We start from the raw sequence: 22,058 nt of genomic DNA, 5'->3' as shown, positions 1-22,058 counted from the left end.
TTTCAGTTTAATCTGTTATCTTCTGGTGATACTAGATTTGCATAAGTATAAAAGTCATGTGCTGGAAACTTTAAACAAAGTGAACAAATGTAAACTAAGCACAGAAGGCGTTGGTCTTTTAATTGCTGATCTTAAGCACTTACCTCATTGCTCAACTTCTCTCTTAGAAGAAAGGGTAATTTTTCCTTATTCTTTTTCCCAGCTGAAATTTTCTATGCAACCAATATGGACCCAAAGCCTTAGAAGAGTTTTTTGATGCCTTGGCTTTCTTTTTTTTTTCTAGCAGCTCATCTTAAGATGAGAATTTATTTCCTGAATCTGTTAGCTTTTCTTTACCTTCCTCTCTGAACTTGCTTCTTTTCCATTCAAATTTCTCACCTTGGTAACACCACTTAGTTTTTCTGACTGTCCTTCAGCCACTTGAAAATACTCTCACTAATCTGGTCTCCTACTCCAAGTATTGATTTCAGTTCTTTCTAAATCTCTCCATCTCACTACTCTCAACTTCTTTCCTAACTCAGGTTTCTTGTCCCTCCAATGCATGTCTGCCTTTGTCTTCCCTTTTCTTATTTTTTCCACATTTGTAAGGATTTCCAGATTTGTAAGGATTCTGGGTCAATGGCTCCTTTTTCTCTTCCTATTACATCTTCTCTTTTACTTTTCCAGCCTTGGAGATCTAAAAAACTTCATCTGATCTGTTTTTGAAGTTGTGCCTGAATTCAGCATTCTGTTGAACCATGAGATTCCTGGAGGTTTCTTTCAACCTGTTTCTATCCTAATCACAGCTGACCATTTCTGCTGCTATGTGGTAGATCACAAGACCTACCAAGTTTTATGATCTTTTGATCATAAAAAAAACTTGGAGAGATTGAGAAAGAACTGAAGTCAATACTCGGAGTAGGAGACCAGATTGGTGTCAGTTTTTTGAAGTGGCTGAGGGATAGTCAGGAAAACTGAGAGGTGTTACCAAGATGAGAAAGTTAAATGGCAGAGAAGCAAGTTCAGAGAGGAAGGTAAGGAAAAACTAACAGATCAAGGAAATAAATTCACATCTTAAGACAAGATGCTAAAAAAAAAAAAAAAAAAAAAAGAAAAAAATTCCAGCTCCAAAGATTTAGTGCCTTTTTTTCCACGTGGAGAAGGAGAAGTGTGCAGGCAAATACAGAAAAACTAGAAGGTGGCCTCTGACTGCAATAGTGCAAAAGATGACCAAAGCAAATAGTAATAACACAAATATTATCTCTACAAAATTTTTATCTCTGTTTTATCACTCAGAAGGCACCAATTACATAGATAAATAGTCAAGCTTCCTTATTGTAAGATTCATTAACCAGTGTGTTTTTTCAAAGATGATAATTTTCTTGCATGTCATGAAGAATATATATTTTTTAGACTCTTGCTCCAAATAATACCATTGGAGATTAGATAGCATTTATTAGAGATTAGAGTTAAATCTAACTGAAATGTCCTAACCTGATATTGTTTTTATATTTGTGTCTTCTAAATTAATATATGCACCACTTCTGAGGGAGACAGTCCCTCTTAACCAGTATCAGCCATTAAGGATTTGTTCCCTTTTAGCCTTAACACTGCACTAACCTGTATCTTTACCCTTCTGTCACGGCAAAATGCCAACCACACTCTGTGAAACCCAGGTAGTAAACACCAAGTGTTAACATCAGAGATTCAAACTTGCTGTTTGATGGATTGAGCCAAAATGACCATTTCATTCAAGTGGGCACTGCTTATGGAGAAAAGGCAACAGGATGTGCAATAACATTCTGGGGTCTTGGTATGCCAGAATAAAGGGAGGACTGAAAAGAAACAGTTGGATAATTCTAATGTTTTGTGTCATTTAATATCTCTCCAGGTTTTGTGCTCTTTGGCCAGTTTATCTGTTTACTCTGGCAGCCTGGTGGGAGTGGATTTGCTCAGTGAAGCACTCAATGCTAAAATAATGCTTAGTTAAGTGTCCAACGTCCTCCTTGTGGGAGTCTTGAGGGAAGTTACTTCAGGCTTGCTCTAGTCTGTGTTCCCACAGGCTGATTGCCAGTTTGTGTCAAGATTGTTGTCATTGTGCTCCTGGAATGTATTATCTGGTGTAGTTTCATCCAAAAAGAACCTAGGTCTTTGCTTTGAAACCACTCCATGCTGCACACCAGAAAGAAGTAGAGCCAGCCAGGGGATTCAGTGGTGCTGTAAGCAAACCAGTGCCATTAGGCACAGACACCTGTGGATCTTCAATTCATTTTCTCCTAGCTAGAATTCTCAGTGACTGTACTTTTAGTAGAATTACTTTGAAAAGAGCTGACAACGAGACAGCAGTTTGCACCAAGTCAGCAGAAGGAGACCAATGCTCCTGCCATGAAAACTTTAATTTTTATATTCTCAACAATAAATTCTTTAATTCTATTAGGTTTGTTTTCTTCTCCCAAAACATATCAAAATATTAACTTTGTCTTTAATGCAAAGCAACTGGAGAAGTTTGTTTATTGTTTATATATTCCAAAGGCAAGTGTCATAAGTCATTGAGTTCTGTACATTACTTCTTCAAAAGGAATTGATAATTATATACTATTCCTGCAAACTGGGACCAAACTATCTCTTGTCATTGGTGAAAAGGCTCAGGAATATATCAATTTTCTGTATTGGAAACTGTGATTCAGGTGCCCAGAATGGGAAATCTGGAAAAAATGGGTCTCTAACTTGTGTTTTATTGCCCTAAGTACTCCCTTAGGTTACCTCTTCTTCATAACCGGGAAAACTTCCTTTCTCTCTCTCTTTTGTCCAAGGTAGTTAATTTCTTATGTTATCAATAGATGCCAGAAGCTGGAGTTGGGATTTAGAAAACTCCTGAAACCTCATGATAGTATCTCGAGGTAGCATTTTTATAGACTGTGCAACTGGAAATTTGGTACTAGTACACTTGACTGCTCATATGACTCTACAGTATTTTTTAATATATTTGGTTCTGTCATTTTTTAGCATAGTTATACTGCTTTAAAGTATGCCTTTTAGAAACTCCTCACCTCTGTCTGAAAGCACTTTAGTTCCCTTTTTCATCTGTTTCATCCATGCATCCATGTTGCAGATTTTTCTGTTTGGTTTCTAGAGCTTATCTAAGGTTACCCTTTGAGCAATTTAAAGATTTCAATCACTTATTTTCTGAAAGGTCATTTTCTATTTTACTGAGTGCTAGCTGAGATTTTTTTCCCCCTGCTATTCTGTATTAATTAATCCTTTTATATCCTTTATCAAAGTTACTTTATTTTCCAAAACATTTCTTCTATTACTTTGATGTGCTCCACATTGGACAGATGCCTAGATGTGAGTCTCTCAGGTCTCTCTCAATGCTGACTTCTGTTGATTGGCCTTTATAAAATAATTTTCAACTTTTTTTCCTTTGTTTTTTTTTCCCCTATGGGTTTACCTCTCTGCATGTTTTGTCACCCCAGTTTACAGCTTGTGTAGTTTCACTGCATCAGCATAAAGCAAAATGAAATTACTACTACAGAATAAGGGATCAGGCTATAAAGTTCTAATTTCCTGAGTTTTGGGATGTTTTTTTCTTCCTGCAGTGAAGGAGGTCTCCTTTGCAGATGGGCCTGCAGTGGGGGCCTTAGAATAGGTTGGTTACTCAAAAAAATGAAACCACAGTCTCAGAGGGTGAACACATTATTTAGGATAGATTTACGTTACTCTCTACACAACAAACTGTGTTTTGTGAACAATATACAGAAAACTACAAATGGAAAAATTTCACATATGGTGAATCTTTTTGTCTCAGGAGTACAATCAGTGGGTAGGTTTGTTCTCCAGATTTGGTTGTATTGTCCCATCAAACAATTGGTGCACCTTATTTTATTTGTTACAGGGTGGCACCATTGTTCTTGTTCGTAGTTTTAAGCAATCTTTAGCTCAGGAGCCATTAGCACTTGCACCTTTTGTAGCTTTTGTAGTTCTACAATCTGAAGGAACTGCTTGTTAAAATCTGAAAAATTTAAATCCTCTCAGGCTGGTCTGTGCCTAGGTTTCCATTTGCACAGGAAAGGCTTAATGTCCACAATCTGTTTCGTGAATATTTGTTTGAATGTACAGGTGTTTCACCATAGTGGCCATGTTCACCATGTTCTGATTAGGCATGTGTGTTTTGGACAATATTTTTCTTCATTTTTTGTGTGACTCCTATGAAATGTATTGTAACATATACTCAAGGGGTATGAACATTCCTTTTACTTTCCTAATATAATAGCAGGTATTGTAGTAGCCTATATTTGTAGAAAAATTTAGAGCACAAACTGGTCTTTTTTGTTAAGAAGGTTCCTGTATAAATAATGCAGATTGTGTAGCTTAAATAAATGTCAGACCTAACATTTTACAGATGGTGAGGGATGTGTAGATAAAAGAATCTATGGAAAATATTTTCCAGTTTTTACATTTCAAGATGTGCATGTTGTCTACTTCAGATTGATTTATTTATGCTAATAAAAAAAGAGCTCTATTTAATGATTAGATCATTATAGTCTCTCTGGTTACGACAGAGATGCACAGCACTACAAAACACACTGTAATTTATTTATCTTTTAATATCTTTGTGTTGTGTTATAATTTCCTCTTGTTCTCTTCTCGTGTGTCCTTCCATGAAAGGACTTGTTGGTATTTTGACTTTGTAAACATTTATTGTTAAGTGGTTTCTTAAAAAAAAAAAAGCCTTGAATATGCTTTATATTGTGCTTACAGTTACTGGTTTTTTTATTTTTGATCAAGGAAATTGCTTGTAGTTGTAAGTATTACAAATACCAGTCTTTATATGTAAACATTCATAACAAAAACAGTCTATACCCTTTCCTTTCCTCCCACAGATATTTTGCATTTGAAAAACTAAGAATCTAAGTAAGAGTGTAAAAGTGTGGAGGAGATTTCATGTCAATATGTTCCTTCTTTTACTACCTGCAGCATCTTGCTTCATGGGTAGTACAGCCCTGTTATTAAAATTTTTGGTCACAGATTATTATAATTTTTATCTTTTTTCTTTAAATGTAACCTGTCTCCTTCCACACTCCTAAAGATTTTCCCCCTTCATGATCAGTGTGGCTCTTTTCTTCGCTGCACATGTTCTGTCACAGTTTGCTGCCACCCCTCATCCTCTGCCCTTTGGCCAGCTATGATTATATTAGCAGTTCTGATATAAAATGTAATTTGGATATATATCTCAATTATGCTAATTATCAGGTCAATTTATCTTTGCTACTTGCTATTCATAGCTACAATTTGTTTTAGCATGACTTTTTAATGCTAAAAACCTTGAAACTAATTTTTATAAGGACCTGCCAAAATTTTGAAAATATGTGTGTGTTATTGAGATCAATTATGTGTCATGGGCAGTGTTGGTACATTAATGCATGGATGTGAGAGCTGCAATGAGTGCTTGGAATTACAGAAAATAATAAAATTGGTCAAGGAAAATCACTTCTATTTAGAGTCCCAGTTGTAATAGTGATAAAGTGTTGGAGACACAGTGTTTTAAGGTAATTTTACACAGATTGACAGAAATATCCTAATTTGATTAAGCCTAGAGTCTATCCATCAATATTTTTCATCTCTTTTAATACATGTGGGACTATTTTTTTCCCTCAAGTGCTGGCAGTGTTATTTTAATGCTTGTTCAGCTTCTCTGGGAATCAGGAATAGGTGGACAACAAGATGTTTGAGTTTTATAAGCTGACTTGGGAACCAGTGAATAAGAAATTTATTTATTCTAATTCTAATAGCTATTTGGTGGTTTAAGGGTAACAGTATTTTAACTAGTTTTTGTAGAGTTTTGTTCAGTTTCAAGAATTTTGTTATCATGTTCTGTTTTCATCTTTGTTCCTTCTTAAAAGGAACTAATTATGCTTGTTAGGACTTCTATGACTTTTCTTCACTCCCAAGAACTGTTAAGATTACATGTAAATGAAACAGTAATCTTCCCTGTGATCTACCACATAGCGGCAGAAATGGCCAGCTGTGATTAGAATAGAAACACTGCATGGAAAAATTGCCATTAAAATGTAAACAGGAATTATTTTTTTTTTAAAGTCACAGAGAGAAAAGTTGAAATGAAACATAACAGTATATGATCAATGCAAAGAATTTTTTAAAAATAAATTGTAATAGTTATAAAAATTATATTAGTGTGGCATAGAACATCTTAATACAGTAATTCTAAATTATATTGCAGAATTATTTGAAGATGAATATATTTTTCTTGTTTAAGACTTTGGTCTAGACTATAAGGAGAGGCATTAAAATGTTGTAAATGTATTTCAACTGAGAGCTGTTTTTGGAAGTGCTATCATCACTAGTGACAGATGTAGAAATCTTTGAAAGCAAGATGACTCTTCATTTTTTATAGGTGTTCATCCGCTTGAACACCTTTGTATGTGGGGTAAACACCTAAAACCCCTTGGATCTGTGGTTGTTATTCCTCTTTTAAGATGAAATGAAGGCTAACAACCAAGATGATTTTTGCATAAATCTGGAGGCTGAAAATACTTTGGCAGTGAAATGTAGCTCTTATTTCAGATGATGACTCGATATAGTTTGGTGGTCTTCAGATAAATTGCAAAGAAAGAGTTTGTGAACTAGTAATACATAATATTGCTCAGCATAATGTGGTTTTCTTAAGCTTAATGTTTTCATATTTTTTAAGAGAATTAATTTTCATATCTTTTGAAGAGAATTATTGTCACTATCAGTGACAAATTCATGGATAGCTGCTGCTACTTGTAAACTTGAAAATCGGTAGAGTTTTCTGGCAAAATTTTGATGAGGAAACTTTAGACTCAAGCTTGTACAAGCTGCAAAGATAATCTCGAGTTTTTTCTTCTTGTAGTGTTGGTGTATGAGGTCCATGTATACACAGGGGCTAAACTTGGTGCTGAAACAGATTCCAACGTTTATATCAACCTCATTGGGACAAGAGGAGATGCTGGCAAAAGGAAGCTCCATAGATCTAAGAATAATAATGTTAAGTTTCGACATGGACAGGTGAAGTAAAAACAATGTTACTTCTGACAAATAAGGATAAATTACGTCTAGCAAACTGTTTCATCAAGAAATGTAAATATCTTTTTATTTACAAGGTTTATTCAAGCATTGACTATTTTCCTTATACAAAATTGCTTACATAAATTAATCAAAATGATAATTTTTGTCTGCTTGATCAGTCATTTAATGTGAGCTTTAGATATTAGAATGTTGGTATTTTGGTTATTTTGTATGGCACACATAGATAAAATGGTAGCAATAGCATTTTTGTTGTCCTGAAGAGATCACATCAGGAATTTCAGAATCAAGTTCTAAATCTGTATTCCTAAGCATGTTTTCCAGTATTGGTGAGACACATAGGGCTAGAAAATACAACATAGACATAATCAAATAATTGAAACTGATCATTGTGTCATGCCAAAGGTATCAGTACTGTCTCTGTGGAGTAATTTTCAAGTTTTTCAATTTTTGCATTTTGAAAAAAAATTTTTCAAGTAATTTTCAATTATTCACTTTGAAAAGTTTTAAAGGATCCTTACTGTTTGGCCAGGATGACTACAAACCAACTACATTCATTTTGGGGAAAAAAAAAAAAAGGAAAAAGAAGAAAAAAAAAAAAAAAGCTTTTATATACTCTTAGAGTCAAAGCAATAGCTATGTTTAAGACTTTTTTCATTTTCCTTGTATGGTTCCACAGATGGATATTTTCTGCATAAAGGCTGTGTCACTGGGAGACTTGGAGAAAGTTCTGATTAGCCATGATGGAGCTGGTCCAGGTAGGAATTAATTTCCTAGAGACCAGTCTGTTTTCAAGTTCTTTTTAAACCCAATGCACTTGTTTATGTTGCATACTTCACAGAAAATGTGACAGAAGGTCTTGCAGTGATAAAAAGTCTTCCTGCAGGTTGATCACTGTGATGGCATGATGAAAAACTGTGGTAATGGACAGAAAAAAATTACATGAGTTTAATGTCATATACTATTAATCCACTCTTTGTTTTCATGATTATTTATCAGAAAGCACTATTTATTTGCATGCAGAAAACTCTCAAAAGTGTGACTCACACTGGTAAGACAATCTTTCACTAGACAAACAGTGACAACTATCCAGGAAAGAATTAAAGATATTCAGCAGCTGATTTGCTACCTGACAAAATTTGAGTAGCTATAACACAATGTCCTTGCTGCTTTGGGCAATTGTAGAAGATTTGATTATATATTTGGTCTGTGAAAGTCAATGTGGAGCTGTTCCAGTGAGTGACATTGCATTCATTTGTAGATTTTTCAGGAAAAAAGAAAGAATTTGCTGATGAGATGGGTTTTGGGTACAGGCCCTCGAAGAAGTGTGCGTCTCCCTGGAATGATGTAAATGAAGAGAAAGCAAACATTTAAAAGCACCAAAGAGATAAATACTGCAAATATGCTTAATTAATTGATAAATATCTAGGAAGAAGCTAAGTAAAGAGAAAGATTTTTAAGCAGTTCAGTGCTCCACTGATGACAGATTATAAAAGCCTGTTTACCCTACTCTGTTCTGAAATGGCCCCAAGCAATGCCCATCTTGCTGTCTGTACTGCCTAAGGCTCTGAGCAGGCTTGTGGCTGTTACAGAGACAGCCAGAATAGTGCAGCCTTGGAATGGTGTGTAATCTTGTTTCCTGTAGCTGTAGTTCCATACAGTTTGCTGCCTTCAGCAATATGGATGATTGCACACCTGAGAGTTTCACATTGTAGTAACCCAAGTCATAACACAAAAGGCTCTGTGGTGGAGCCCACCTGTCCTCTATTCCCCACTGCACGCTCTCTTCCCTCACATCTCCTTTAATAGGCAGCACAGATCATCAGGATCAGCATTACAAATCTGTAACGCAGTTCAGCTATCTCAAGATGTTTTTTGACATTGCAGTTCAAATCTGTGGGTTTGAAGGACTATCTAAAGGGGACAATGGATTAAATTCTATCTGTAACAAAATGTAAGCCTTAGTAATTCAAAAGGCTGTTCAATGTACTCAGCACAGTCAGATCTCACAGACACCTTTCGAGCTGTGTCCAAAGCTGGTCCCACATAAGCCTTGCCTGAGGTGACTGAGGGGTTGAGAACTGGAGAAGGATGGTGTCTCAGGAGGGACTCAACCTCTTGGGGGTTGAGAGGGAGGAAGGAGGGTGAATGAGGAAAGTAAGACTTTTGTCTTAGAGAACAGGGTTTGCTCCATGCAATGCCTGGGAATGCCCTTCCTGTGTGCTGCCTTCTAGGGACTTCCAGACTCATATGCAGCCAAGGAGGCAAAGCATAAAGATAAATAGGATGATTGTTTGCTTCTGATCAAAACATCCCACATGCTGTTTTGCTGCAATGTGCCAACAGGTAGTGGTGAATCAGGCAAAACCTTGTAAGCAATATGACAAGTTGTGAGTGGTGCAGGTACAGTGAGAACAGGATATTTGAGAAGGGCATCACAGGACAACCAGACCAGTCACTAGGATGGTCATTGGAAGTGATATAAAAGCATGGATGAGCCAGTGGTTTCTGCAGTTAGAGAAAAGATGAACTCAGTAGCCCAGCAGAAGTGAGACTGCACAGCCCCGTGCCTGCTGGTCCCACAGTAGCAAGACTGAGTGTGTGTTCCCAGTAGACACACACACAAACACATTTATAAAACACATGTGTGCACATAGCTGTCCGTGCAGACCAGCACAGACAGAACTCAGCATGTACACAAACAGTACAAGTGGCCTTTCCCTGTTACCCTCTGCAGCTGATCAGAACAGTCCATCAGTGTCAAATACAAAAAATATGTACAGGATGCATGTATAAAACATCCAGTAGCTGGCCTTAGGCAGTCAGACTTTCTGGTTGCTGACTCTGGAACCTTGGATCCCCAGTTTTGCCAGTTACTGCCACTAAAGCATACAAAACCTCTCCAAGGCTGCAGCCCCACTCCATTTGCACATGAGAGCATAAGTTTTAAAAAATTGTTAATTAATATTTTTATATAAGCAACAAGAGGTTCTCTCACAGAGGACCAAAATTTCTAGCTTTCACACAAATCTTGATTATTGACATAAGCAGATTTGTCCCAACATCCTTGTGCCTGATTACAGGGAAACAAAAGATGTAGGCTGGGATGTGAATGGTGTTGACAGTTCAGAGATGTATGCATGTATTTGTCTCTGAGAGAAAAAAAACACCCCTCTTAAATTAAAACAGGGTAAAGCAGAGAAGAATTGCATCTCTTATGAAAGAAAAAAAAATAATAAGGCTTTCATTCTGTTAACATACCTTATTTATTTAGATGAGATCTGTCTTAATATGATCTGTGTTTCTTCTAGAAAAAGATAATCTGGGCTCTTTTTCTTAAAATTTATTTAAAAAAAGAGTATGATTTCACATGATAAACTTTTGTCATTTCAACACAGGCAGTGGATGGTTCCTGGATAAGATTGTCATCAAATATAAAGAAGGAGAGGAAGCTCAGGAGGTTGTATTTCCTTGTAATAGGTATGTCATTCATGGAGAAAAGGAATTTGTTACCTGCCAGCAATGTAATGAAAAAATTTTAGGGCAGATATGTGCACACAACCTAGATGTTTGAGCAAGCCCCAGAGTTTTCAACATACAAGTGATGCAAAATTTTACAGCCGAAGACAAGGAAAAAATGTTCCTATATTGGCATGGAAGGGAGTCATAGCCTGATGCAGAGAAGCACCAAATCAAATGTTGTATAAGAGGAAAGGTGTGTTGATATTTTTTAAAATCTAAATTATACAGAAACCATGTGAAAATAAATAAGCTTTCAGTTCTCAATCTTTTTGTACTGAAATGACATAGCTGCCATCATGGAAACATGATGGGATCTGCCTTGGATGACTATAAACTCTTCAGCAGGGAGAGGCAAGGAAGAAGAGGAGGTGGGGTAGCCCTGTATGTCAGGGAATTTCTTGGTTGTCTAGGGCTTGGTGATGGAGATGACAGAATTGGATGTTTATGGCTAAGAAATGGGGGGAAGGCCAGCAAGGCCAGTGTCATGGTAGAAGGGTCTAGGTCTGTTACAGACCAGCCAACCAGGAGGATGAGGCAGACAGAATGTACTATGAGCAGCTGGAAGAAGTCTCACAATTGCCAGCTGTTGTCCTCAGGAGGGATTAGAAATACAGTACAGCAGAGGAAAAGGAGTTTAGGAGGTTCCTGGAGCCCATGGAAGAGAACCTTCTGACATATTTGGTGTTGCAGTAGAATAGGGAAGATACCCACTGGATGAAGGAAAGGCTGACACACTTGATGCCTTCTTCCCCTCAGTCTTCAACAGTAATACCAGTTCTCCTCATAGCCAGCCTCCTGAGCTAGAAGAAAGAAGTGGGGAGCAGAAAGAACCCCACAATCCAAGCAGAAATAGTCAGAGGCCTGCTGCAGCACTTAGACACATCCAAGTCTATTGGGCTGGATGTGATCCAGGCATGGGTACTGAAGGAAGAGGCACTTGAGTCACAACAACCCCATGCAGTGCTGCAGACTTGGGGATGAGTGGCTGAAGAGCTGTCTGGTGGAAAAGGATCTGGAAGTGCAGGTCAACAGCCAGCTGAACACGAGCCAGTGTGTACACAGGTGGTCAAGAAACCCAACAGCAACCTGGCTTGGATCAGCAATAGTGAGGCCAGCAGGACAAAGGCAGTGATTGCCCCCTGTACACGGCACTGGTGGGGCTGCATCTCTAATCCTGTGTTCAGTTTTTGTCAAAAATTGCTTTCTACTTTTGGAAACTGCTAGTGATCTTTTGTTTCTTAGGATGGAAGGAGGAGATAGGTCTCAAAAGTTAATTGAGCTATTTATTGCAACAAGAGTTGAAATACAGTGGAGTTTAGACTTCATGCATACGAGATTTATTCATAGAGTTTTGTTACATACAAGAAATGAAATGTGTTATGGATCCTTGGGTTTAAACAACTACATCATCAACATGGAGTCAATAGAATAGAAGCTGATAGTGTACACGTATTTATTTATTTTTAAATGAGTGAGGTTGTTGAAGATTGAAAAATATTATGTGAACAAGGGGGTTCAACTGAAGGAGTATGAATGTATGTTTGCAGTGAAATTATATTGCAGAAAAGCTCCTTAAATTCATCACTATAGAAGAAAAGAACAGAAGTTTGTTGCTGGAGATCTGTCAAAGTTTTAGAAACTTCCAGACCTGCAAGTTTTATATATAATTTTGAGAACAATGACTATAACTAACCGCTGCAGGTTTTACAACTCCCTCACATGTACTCATATGTACTGAGTTGAGTCTCTGAACCAATAAATAATTAGTATTTCATATAATGCACTCCATGTAGTACTACCACACTTCATACCATGAAAATTCCTCTTTGCCTGGAGCAAATTGAGCCAAATTCTTATATGAATAAGGCCAACTGTGCTGAAGAAGAAAATTTGATCTTGGAAGTAGTTTCAAGGTGTAATTTTATAAAAGGTGATAACATTTGATAAAAAATACTGTTGGAGACAAAAGGTAATGGTCAGATTATATATGTACTATTCTAATAATTTTTATTAATCTTATTATTTTTTGTTTTTGCAATGAAAGATGGTTAGATGAATATCAAGATGATGGGAAAACAGAGAGGGAGCTAACTGCCAATAGTAAGTATTTTATTAAAGAAAATTTGTTAGCACTATAGTATATACTTAATGCCTAGTTATTACTGAAGAACCCTTCCAGATAAGACCATAACTTAAGTTAAAAGTGACAATGAAGCTAACTCACAATTATTTTTCCTGTTCATATTTTAGAGGATGGCAGTCCAATGAGGACATCCCTTAAAGGTAAGAGTTGTTTTCCAGCCATTGGTTTCTATACCATAGTTTTTGCTGTTTGAATTTAAATCTGTATTGCAAGAAATTCATGAGCAAGTGACCTCATTTGTATGTCTGTTTTGTTGTATATCAACTGTGAGAGAAAATGAAAAATTGGCTGGCAGTAGTCTCCAGGAAGGACTACACCTTTATAAACAATTGAAAAAAAACATAAACCATTTCTGGTTTTCTTCCTATTGCTACTATTCTGTCCTAAAATCAACCAGGTATTCCTCTGAGAAGAGATTCACGTGTTGTTTTGTTTATCCCAATGTCACTGTCATTTAATACTTGGGGATAGGTCCCCTAGCAAACATCAGCAAGTTGAAAAATGTGTTGTGAAGTGTCAGTGGAAACATTTTCAGGTCAAAATTCCAAAGTAGACAGAAATAATGCAAACTTAAACTCCAAATCCTCCAGTGAAACTAAATGTAGTATGTGCATTCAGTTGGCTAAATCTGCTTGGATTAATAAAAGGACATGAATAAATAACTCCCCACCCAGCTTTCTCTTTTCATATCTACAAAGACAGTCTCATCCCTGTAATGCACTAGTTGCCATCTCCATGTTTCTTCCTGACCAGAAAATAGAAACAGAGTGACACACGTACTTTTTATGAAAATTTAACTGTAAATGGCTATTCTGTGCAACTGTGTCTCGGAATTTTACGGGAGCAACTAAACTAAAAAAAGTAGTGCTTCCATTTGTTTCTTAAAACAGTGACTCACTTTCTGTAGAATGAGTCTTAGTCTCTCAATCTAGTTCCAGTTTCAGTGAAAACTGAATAATTTGCATTCAAACAGTTTAGCCAACAGCTTTATTATTCCACAAAAACATAACTTTGACAAGAGGGGAATGATGAACTCAGGTAAATAAAGACTTTCTCACAGAGAAAGTTAATTTTCACGAGTGACTTGGAATTGGATTCTGCATTCTGCTAAGTGCACAGTTCTGAGACACAGTCATAATATCTGTTTTACCTTATGTTCAGAAAATAGACTATATTTTACAACCAATTCAAAATTTTTTCCATCACAGTTTCATTCTTCATTATGTTATAGTAAGCAGGCACAGATGAACTGGCTGTTCATTGCCTGTGAGCGTCAAGAGTGATCAGACTCAATATATTGATTATGAGGAGAAAGGAGCGGCTTATTCTTAACCAGCTTCTGAAATGTCACGCTGTCAAGATGTCCAGGAGGACTCAGAGATTGCTGAGATCAGAGCTTCTGAAAAAAGAGGTTATAAAAGAGAAGAACATTTTTAGGAAGTTATCTGTCAGTTAGCTATGTTAGCTTAGCTTGAGCTGCTCTTCAGCCATCCTTGTTTTAGCCATTCCAGTGAGGAACTGAGATAGGTTAGAGATTGGACTTTTATGCCTTATGTGAAAAAGATGATGATGGACTGATTTTTCACAGTCTAATTTGTGTTGCCATATCAGTGATCTCATAGACCTTGCATGACTGAGCTTTGTAGGAGGGTAACAACCACAGGGGTTTGGAAAGATATCCTGTAGTCAGTTCTGTGTCATTCTATCATGACTCAGTGCCAATGTCAGAGCTGGTAAGAGAATGAGATTCAGAGTCCTGGGAGAAAAAATAATTCCCTTAGATTCTCCCAGCACCTGTAGCAGTGAAGATTTTACATGGTGGAATAGTGATAAGCAGTCCCCTTCAGAGTGGAGGTGAAAACTTTCCATGTAACATATATTTGCTGAGTAAGAGGCAAGTGGAAGTTCTGATGTTAGGGAGTCTTGTTTTAGGCACTCATGTGGTCATATTCTGTATGAGCTCTGCAAATGAGCTTCAGAGAAAGTCATAAAAAGCTGATTGGCATAATTCAGTGTTTGCTGATTTTCAGGGTAAGATCAATGTGCTTAGGTCAGGTCTAAAGCACTGGTTACAGAACAAGGTATTTTATAAGTCATTCTGAAGGTCAGAAATCTCATTCACTTTAGATGTGGATAGAAACACGTTCAACCACCTAGACAAAGCGAAAACCATAATTTCTAGGTAGGTTACTTGAGGCTTCTTTGTGCTTTTTCAGCCAGGCTGGCATTATGCCAGCTCTAATGAAGCACAAATCCCAGATCCCTGTCACTGCTTCTGCTGGTATTGGGTTCTGCCAAAATGCAGTCTGCCCATATCAAGTTTTCTCAGTAACCTTTGCACATTTGTACATTACTGAAAGGCTCTGTCAAATCAGGCATAGGAATAAATTTATTTGTATGCCTGTGATTTCTCCTCGTATATTTGATGTAAGATAAATAGAAAAAGTGTATTGTCCTGGTGGAGAAGGCAGATAGGTGTTCTCAGCTCTCAAATGAAGTTGATTTGACAGATTTGAAGTTGATTCGAATGGGACTTTATGTTACTTTCTAAAAGTTTCTTACACGGTAGGGATATTTTACTTTTTCTTTCTGTTTTCTCCATTTATTTTCCTTTTCTGCCTCAAAATAGACAAGGTATCGTAATAGCACATAGGAAAGTCTTTTCTCTCAGAGCAAGGAGACAAGACACAGTATGTTCCAATGATATCTTCACTGCAGTCAGCTAAAAGGAGCTGGCTTCCTGTAATGTGATGCCTGCAGGGTGTCTTGGGGTTTTGTGGGTGGTAAATAAAGCGTGGTTCGGTAGCAGAGTTTGGTTAATAGACATTTTTCAGTTGGCTCTTCTACTCTTGTGCAAGGTTTTTGGTATTAAGGCATATACAAAATTCATATGAAAAGAGAAAATATTCAGCAAATTCTGCCGTGACTAATTTTGTTTTGAAATGATTCCCTACCTTGCAAGTACTTGATAATAGACTAAGAATAATCACAAGATTCCTAAATTTAAAAGGGAATGGACCTACTTCTAAAAAGCAACAACAGTGTGTTTCCATTGCCAGATGGAGGCGGAAATCCCTAAGAAAAAGAATTAAGCAGACTGACTGCTCTACCTCAAGGCAACACAAATTTCTACAATCTTTAGGAAATAAGCAACCAACTCCCACGTCTTGCAAAGTGTGAATGGCATTCTAGGTCTTAAGACCAAAAAACACCAGAGTGAAAAAAACCCTGAAATAGTGTACTGCAAAAACAGCATTGGAAATTCTAAAAAAATATATAAATGGCTCATATTTTAAAGAAACCAGAAAATAAACCTTCATTTTTCAGCTTTCTGAATTACATTATGAAATGTTGACTTCCGGTTTTGCCATGCCCATATTTTTATGTACAGAAGTCATTGGAGGTTTGATTTTCACAGTTTTATCAAAGGAACTTTTAGGTTCCAGACTAGTGGCTAAAAGAATTTCTGGCAGAAAATTGTTACGACTGATCCTATTTAATTTTTGAAAGTCAAGAAATTATCTCAAATCTTAACACATCTCTGTGTAAATCTCCATAATGTGAAACAGATTCTTGGTTATATCATTACAGAAAAGAGAGAATTCTAGCACTTTTTTTCCCACAGATTTCTGGGTTTTTTTCCTACTATTAATTTTAATGCTTCCCACATTGATGTCTCAAAGTAAATGGCTCTAGCTTTACACATTAGCTGTAAAAGTACAGCAACCCATCAACATACTAATCAGTCTGAAAGGAAGTTAACACAGGTCAGTGATATCAGGGGAAAAGTCTTTTTTAATGTGGCCACACATATGAAACACAGAAAATGACCTATTGAAGCCCAGTTATCTCATTTACACAACTTTACTCCTGAAGAGATATAGAAATCATTGAACACAATAAATACTTGGCATCTGTCTTCTGTCTCATCCTTGCCAAGTAGATGTCTAAGTGAATAGAATATTAGACAAAGGATTTTTTTGATTCTTCTGGCGTGAGCAGCTTAAATGAATTTTTTGAACTGAGAGAAAATGTGTTAGTTCACTTACCGAATTGTAGAAGCATTAAAAGTAAGTGTAGGAGAATAAAGAATCACAGACACTAAGAGGCCTTAAATCTGTAACCACTGATTTATTCCCTGGAAAACCCAACTGGTGTCTTAGCTTTCCTACTGCAATAATAATTAAAAACACAATCATGGATATTAGTTAAAATAAATCACCTTGCCTGAAATACCTTCTCTGAACATGCTGCTTCTTTGAGAAGGGAACAGGCAGTTATGCATCTGGGATTTCTCTTAACTTAGAGTTTACTCTCTCCTGGAGCAGAGGGATATTACAAAGAGAAAAAAAAAACCTCCACTTGGGAAATGCAGAACTGCGAAATTATCTTAATTTCCTCTCTCCTGTGTTCCTGGGACACCCTTCAAAACAGTGCATGGTTGGACAGGATAAGAGATTCAGGGCTATGTTGGGAGTCTTTGTAAAAATTTGAAGCTCCTCATAAACCCTTGGAGTGCTCAGGAACAGCAAAGGCTCAAACAATGCTTGACTTCACCAAGTGTGACACCCTGAAGAGTACCACATGCCAACCTGGCACAAGGAGATAAAATTCAAAGCTGGCACATATATCAAACAGCAAAAATTCCTCATTAGGCAAAGTGTGGATCTTGCACACACTACGTCTGACTCATTGCTGGAAATGACCTTAAAATAAGAGTTCAGATGGAAGGATCATTTCAGCTAGTGTGTTACTCAGAAGACTGGCTGTGAGATGATTATTTGCCTGCTGTTTTCTAGCTGAGCCCAGAAAGAGTTAGGGAACAGTCAGATGCAAGGCAGAAACAGGTTCTATAACAAGAAGAAAAACAGGATTAGCTAAAAAACAATAAGGAAAAAAAAAGTAAAATTATAAAATCAAGGAAACCAGATTAGGTTTTCATCCAGTCTCCATCTTTACACAGGCAGAGAAAAACAGAAGGTAGGAAAAAACCACACGGTTCTGTAAGAAAAATCTGATTTATTTCTGAATGAAATTATTCTAAAATTCATTTTATCAGCAAACTACATTATAGGCTTACACACAATCACAAAATAATTCTCTTTATAACTGCCCCATTAGCAAATTATTGTATTATCACAGTATTGGCCACAGTCTAAACAAAAAGCTTTTAATTTGCTTCCAATGTTAAGTTCCTCTTGCAATGCAAGAAGAGTCTTTTCAACAAATAATTCCTTTGAATTCAGAGGTTGATTTACCTTCAAGCAATTAAGTAGCTTCCTAAACTATACTGTCCATCTAAGACACTGTATTTTTCCCACACCTGGAACAGCTTCCCAGTTGCATATTGGACTTCTAACACTGTTATGAGTACAGGTGACTTACGAAAAAAAAACCTCAAGAAGGCCAAATCCATGAGGTGAGGTCAGTGCAAACATCTCTTCAAAATTTCCTGAATTTGTTATTCAACCCTAATGAGTGATCTGATCTGACAAATGAGCGGAATGGACATGACAAAGTCAGAAAAATCTGAGAAAATAAAGTTAAAATTTCATTGCTAGTTACGTATTAGCCAACAGGTCTTGCAAATATATCACATACAAGTCTTTCAAAATGTTAATATTCTTTTCATGTTACATAAGAGCATTCTAAGAACTGAAATTTATTAAAATAATTACTGTAATTAAAGTAATTGTTACAGAGAATGCAAAAAATACCTCTAGCAAAAGTGTCTCTTTTCTGCTTCCTAGGTGTTAATTTCTGTTTTCATACCCACTTCAACAATTGTCTTGTGTTTATCAAGTCTGAGCTATACTTATCTTCAAGAGATTTTTTTATTAATTATTATTTATTTATTTATAGTAAATGGGATGTAAAATGGTAATCCATGATTCTTCATTGTGGTAGTAACAAAAGCATCCATTTCTCTCTACCATTGATCTTAAAAATGTTTAATTCATAGATTGATGCTAAAAGTGTTTTTCCTGTTTTAGCACAATGGTGGAGAGTGCAGGTTAAAACAGATGGAGATTCCCCAGAGCCACAGGAGTGTAAAAGGACCCTTGTGATTTATGGATCAGGGGGCAAAAGTGATGAGCTTCTTCTTTCTCCACAAACTCCAGGACATGTGTGTTTTCTCCCCAGAGCAACTGATGAATTCATCGTAAGTCAGAAATATACAGTACTACAAAGTACTCCTCATGACATTGCCCTCTAGGAGATATATATAGATATATATGTTTTTGTGTGTGTGTGTGTGTATACATAACCAGCATTATATATATATACACAGTTGATTTGTCTGGTAAAAAATAATATAATTATTTTCAAAGAAAATGTAGGTCTTGGGTCATCTCTACTGCTAGTCCTGTTCTGCTACATCCACCTCCATGGACTCTTCTGTGTAATTTCCATTCACCAGTTCATCCTGCATTTTTTCTAATTCCCTAAAGATTCCTGAGTTGAAGTTCATACAGAAGGCAATATACAATTATTTGTGAATGCAGAAGATGAAGGATTGGGCAGCATTCCCAGGGGACATAAGTGGGTTTTTCTTTCCTTCATTTCCATCTTTGTAAAGCAGTATCCACTCTCCGCAGGATCATTGTGTCTCTCAGGCCAGCAGGCAGAGGATTTTTCTGGATAATCACAAATCACTGGAGAATGCATTCATGCATATCAAAGTCTGGTGAACTCTGAAAAAATAGCTTATATATGGCCAGTATTAAAATCAACCCTAACACAGTCCTGACCGCCTGTACACCTGACACACATGCTACTGCTTTGAAAGGATTCATCTGAGGCATCTTTTAAATCTTCAAATTCTGTCCTGGCTTTCTAGGCTAAGTCATTGCAAATTCTGTTGATTGGCATGAAGTACAGCTTCTAGCCAGCAAGATGGGAGAAATAGCTTGCAATTCAAGGCAGTTTTATACAGCTCAGAAAGACTTTTCAATGGCTGCAATAAACGCTCTGAAAACAATGGCTAAACTACATTTAGAAAATTATGTCAAAGCTTCATTGTAATGGCCTGATCCAGGCTGAATTTTTAGTTTAAATAACAAGCTAAAGCAATTTAGGAACTTTATGGGGAGTAAATGAAAAGATAAATGCCATTTCTTAAAGACAAGGAAGCAGCTGCTTATCAGAAAACATATAGGAAACACACTGAGCAAAAAAACAAGCTTCCTATCCTATGCCATGATCATAAATAGAGAGGTCAGTAGAGGCAGAATCTATCTATGGAGCAGCAGCACCAGCTGACTGAATTTTGGCAAGCATCATTGCATAAAGCAGACCTTTGCTACATCAAATGTGCTGGTAATTTCCCAAATGGCACGTATTCCTTGTTAAGGCTGCCTAATTTCAATGATTGGGTATCACACTAGGAAAAATTAGTATTTCTCTGTGTCAGTTATGGTTGTCCCTCATAGTCTACTATCCTTGGTACACAGTACATTATCCATTGTATCCTTCCACACCAGCAGCTTTCTGAATGCTTGCTCATACTTTGGATAGACTTTGGGTTAGTGCCTGTATTTTCCCCACAGCTATTTTTGTCCTTGTTTTTATTGCTTTGTATGGAGAAGTTAGTACTATTTGAGCTCTATTTACTGTGCATGACATTTTATCTCTCTGCTGCATCGCTCACAGTGCAGCTGACAGAATAGCAGCTCCGGTATAAAGGGGCATTTGGGCATTCACAGGTATCTCCACAAACACCCTCATGGCCTCTTTAGGTGCTTGAGCCAATAAACCCAGTTTCTTTTTGCTTTCCCTTTCTTTGTTCTTGCTTAGACTGTGAAGAAGAATGCAGAAACTTTGCTTATGTTTTCTCACTGTAGCAGCTGGCTGGAGGCATGAATGTGATATCACAACGAGGACAAGCTGTGATTTCAGCTTTCCAACAAGCAGGAATAAATGAACTTTTAACTTCCCCCAAAGACCCTGGTCCCAGACAAACATCCTTAACAATACACAGCAGTAAAGAGAACAGGTTATGTGCTATAGGCAGCTCACATAGTTTTTAAACAGTAAGCTTAATTTTGATCTCAGAGATATATTTATTGCACACTGGATGGAAAGGCGTGTAAATTCCTGATTTTCCAGGTGTTCTCACACAAGTATATGCACAGATGTGTATCATATTCAGAATGATTATTCCATCCAAAATACGTCCAATTGACTCTTATGAAAGAACAGGTGTAGTTTAATTGCACATAGCAAGCATAAAGAATAAATTAAAAGAGAGAAAATAGCAGCATGCTCTTAGGTACAGGTGGGTTTCAGTAGTCTCATGAATGTGTAGTATGGTAGTTGGGCTGCTTAAATAAGAGTGAATTAGAACACCTTAGTCCTAAAAAAAAAATTGGAAAATAGTTGAATGTGTCAATGTTATGAAATCTGACAGGAGTTGTAGGGCTGAAGGCAGCATGGCAAGAAACGAGTGAAGAGGTGTTTTTTTTTTATAGTCTGGTGATGGTTGAAATCAATCACTGGACTCACACAGAATGAATAGATTTGAAAAGTATATAGATCTTTCTCAAAGTTTTCTTTGTTTCTTAGTTGCTAGTGGAGTAAGTTTGTCAGAGTATGCCTTTGGAAAGTCCAAGTGCATTGTTCACATTTTGTTCTCCAGAGAATCATAAAATACATGGGACAGAGTGTGAGATTAGGATGCCCAAAACTATTGTCCAAAACACTAGCACAGTTAGTACAAAATGAGCCATGGCGCTCTTCAAGTAGGACTGTTGGTAAATACATAATAAATTCTGGATGTATTTGTGCTAATAATCAAGAAGGTGACAGAAAGTTTCAAATCACATCATACAATAATCCATGTGATTTCCACTATGAGATGATGCTCCAAACAATAAGCAGAAGGATTTCTGGAATATATGACAGATGGCTGTCCAGTTGAATTTTAGGATGCTTTGATGAAACCCTATTAACTAGAACAATTTATGGGGTTGGTGGGTGGGTGTGATTTGCTTGGGTTTTTCTTTCTTTTGTTTTAACAGGGAAAAGTATGAAACTTAATTACATTTAAATATGCACCCAAAAAGTAAAATTTGCAAGGCTTTAATTACCCTAAGCATGATGTCTTTGAGAAGAGACACCTGCGTGAGTTAGAGAGGAAAAGATTTAAAATGTTATGAAATTCTCTAATCATCTTTATCAGTTACCTGTCTCTGAGATCTTCAGAAGCCCAGTGGCTCCTCCTAATTTTAAGAGCCATGCTCCTTAAGTCATGTAATGGAAAACATATTGTGTTTAGTATGTGACAAATCACACCAACTCAGCTAAGATTTCAAGTTCTGAATATTAGAGAAAACTATTCAGAAGA

General features: G+C 36.8%; 1 protein-coding gene across 1 annotated transcript in view; it reads left to right on the top strand.

Moving 5' to 3' along the window:
* Window positions 1-22,058, top strand: part of RP1 (RP1 axonemal microtubule associated) — a 204,109-nt gene that overhangs the window by 109,783 nt on the left and 72,268 nt on the right. The window contains exons 29-34 of the mRNA XM_088065349.1: window positions 6,875-7,029; window positions 7,727-7,805; window positions 10,446-10,527; window positions 12,614-12,669; window positions 12,820-12,852; window positions 18,706-18,875. Of these exons, the coding sequence (XP_087921475.1) occupies window positions 6,875-7,029; window positions 7,727-7,805; window positions 10,446-10,527; window positions 12,614-12,669; window positions 12,820-12,852; window positions 18,706-18,875 (575 nt within the window). The remainder of the gene's footprint in view (window positions 1-6,874; window positions 7,030-7,726; window positions 7,806-10,445; window positions 10,528-12,613; window positions 12,670-12,819; window positions 12,853-18,705; window positions 18,876-22,058) is intronic.

Source organism: Pseudopodoces humilis, chromosome 1 (assembly GCF_049639895.1).
Source record: "Pseudopodoces humilis isolate 2021_Gansu_Grassland_sample_001 chromosome 1, ASM4963989v1, whole genome shotgun sequence".
In the NCBI taxonomy this organism is placed as follows: Eukaryota; Metazoa; Chordata; class Aves; order Passeriformes; family Paridae; genus Pseudopodoces; species Pseudopodoces humilis.
The sequence above is the reverse complement of the archived record's forward strand: the minus strand, read 5'-3'. Positions and strand labels throughout refer to the sequence as shown.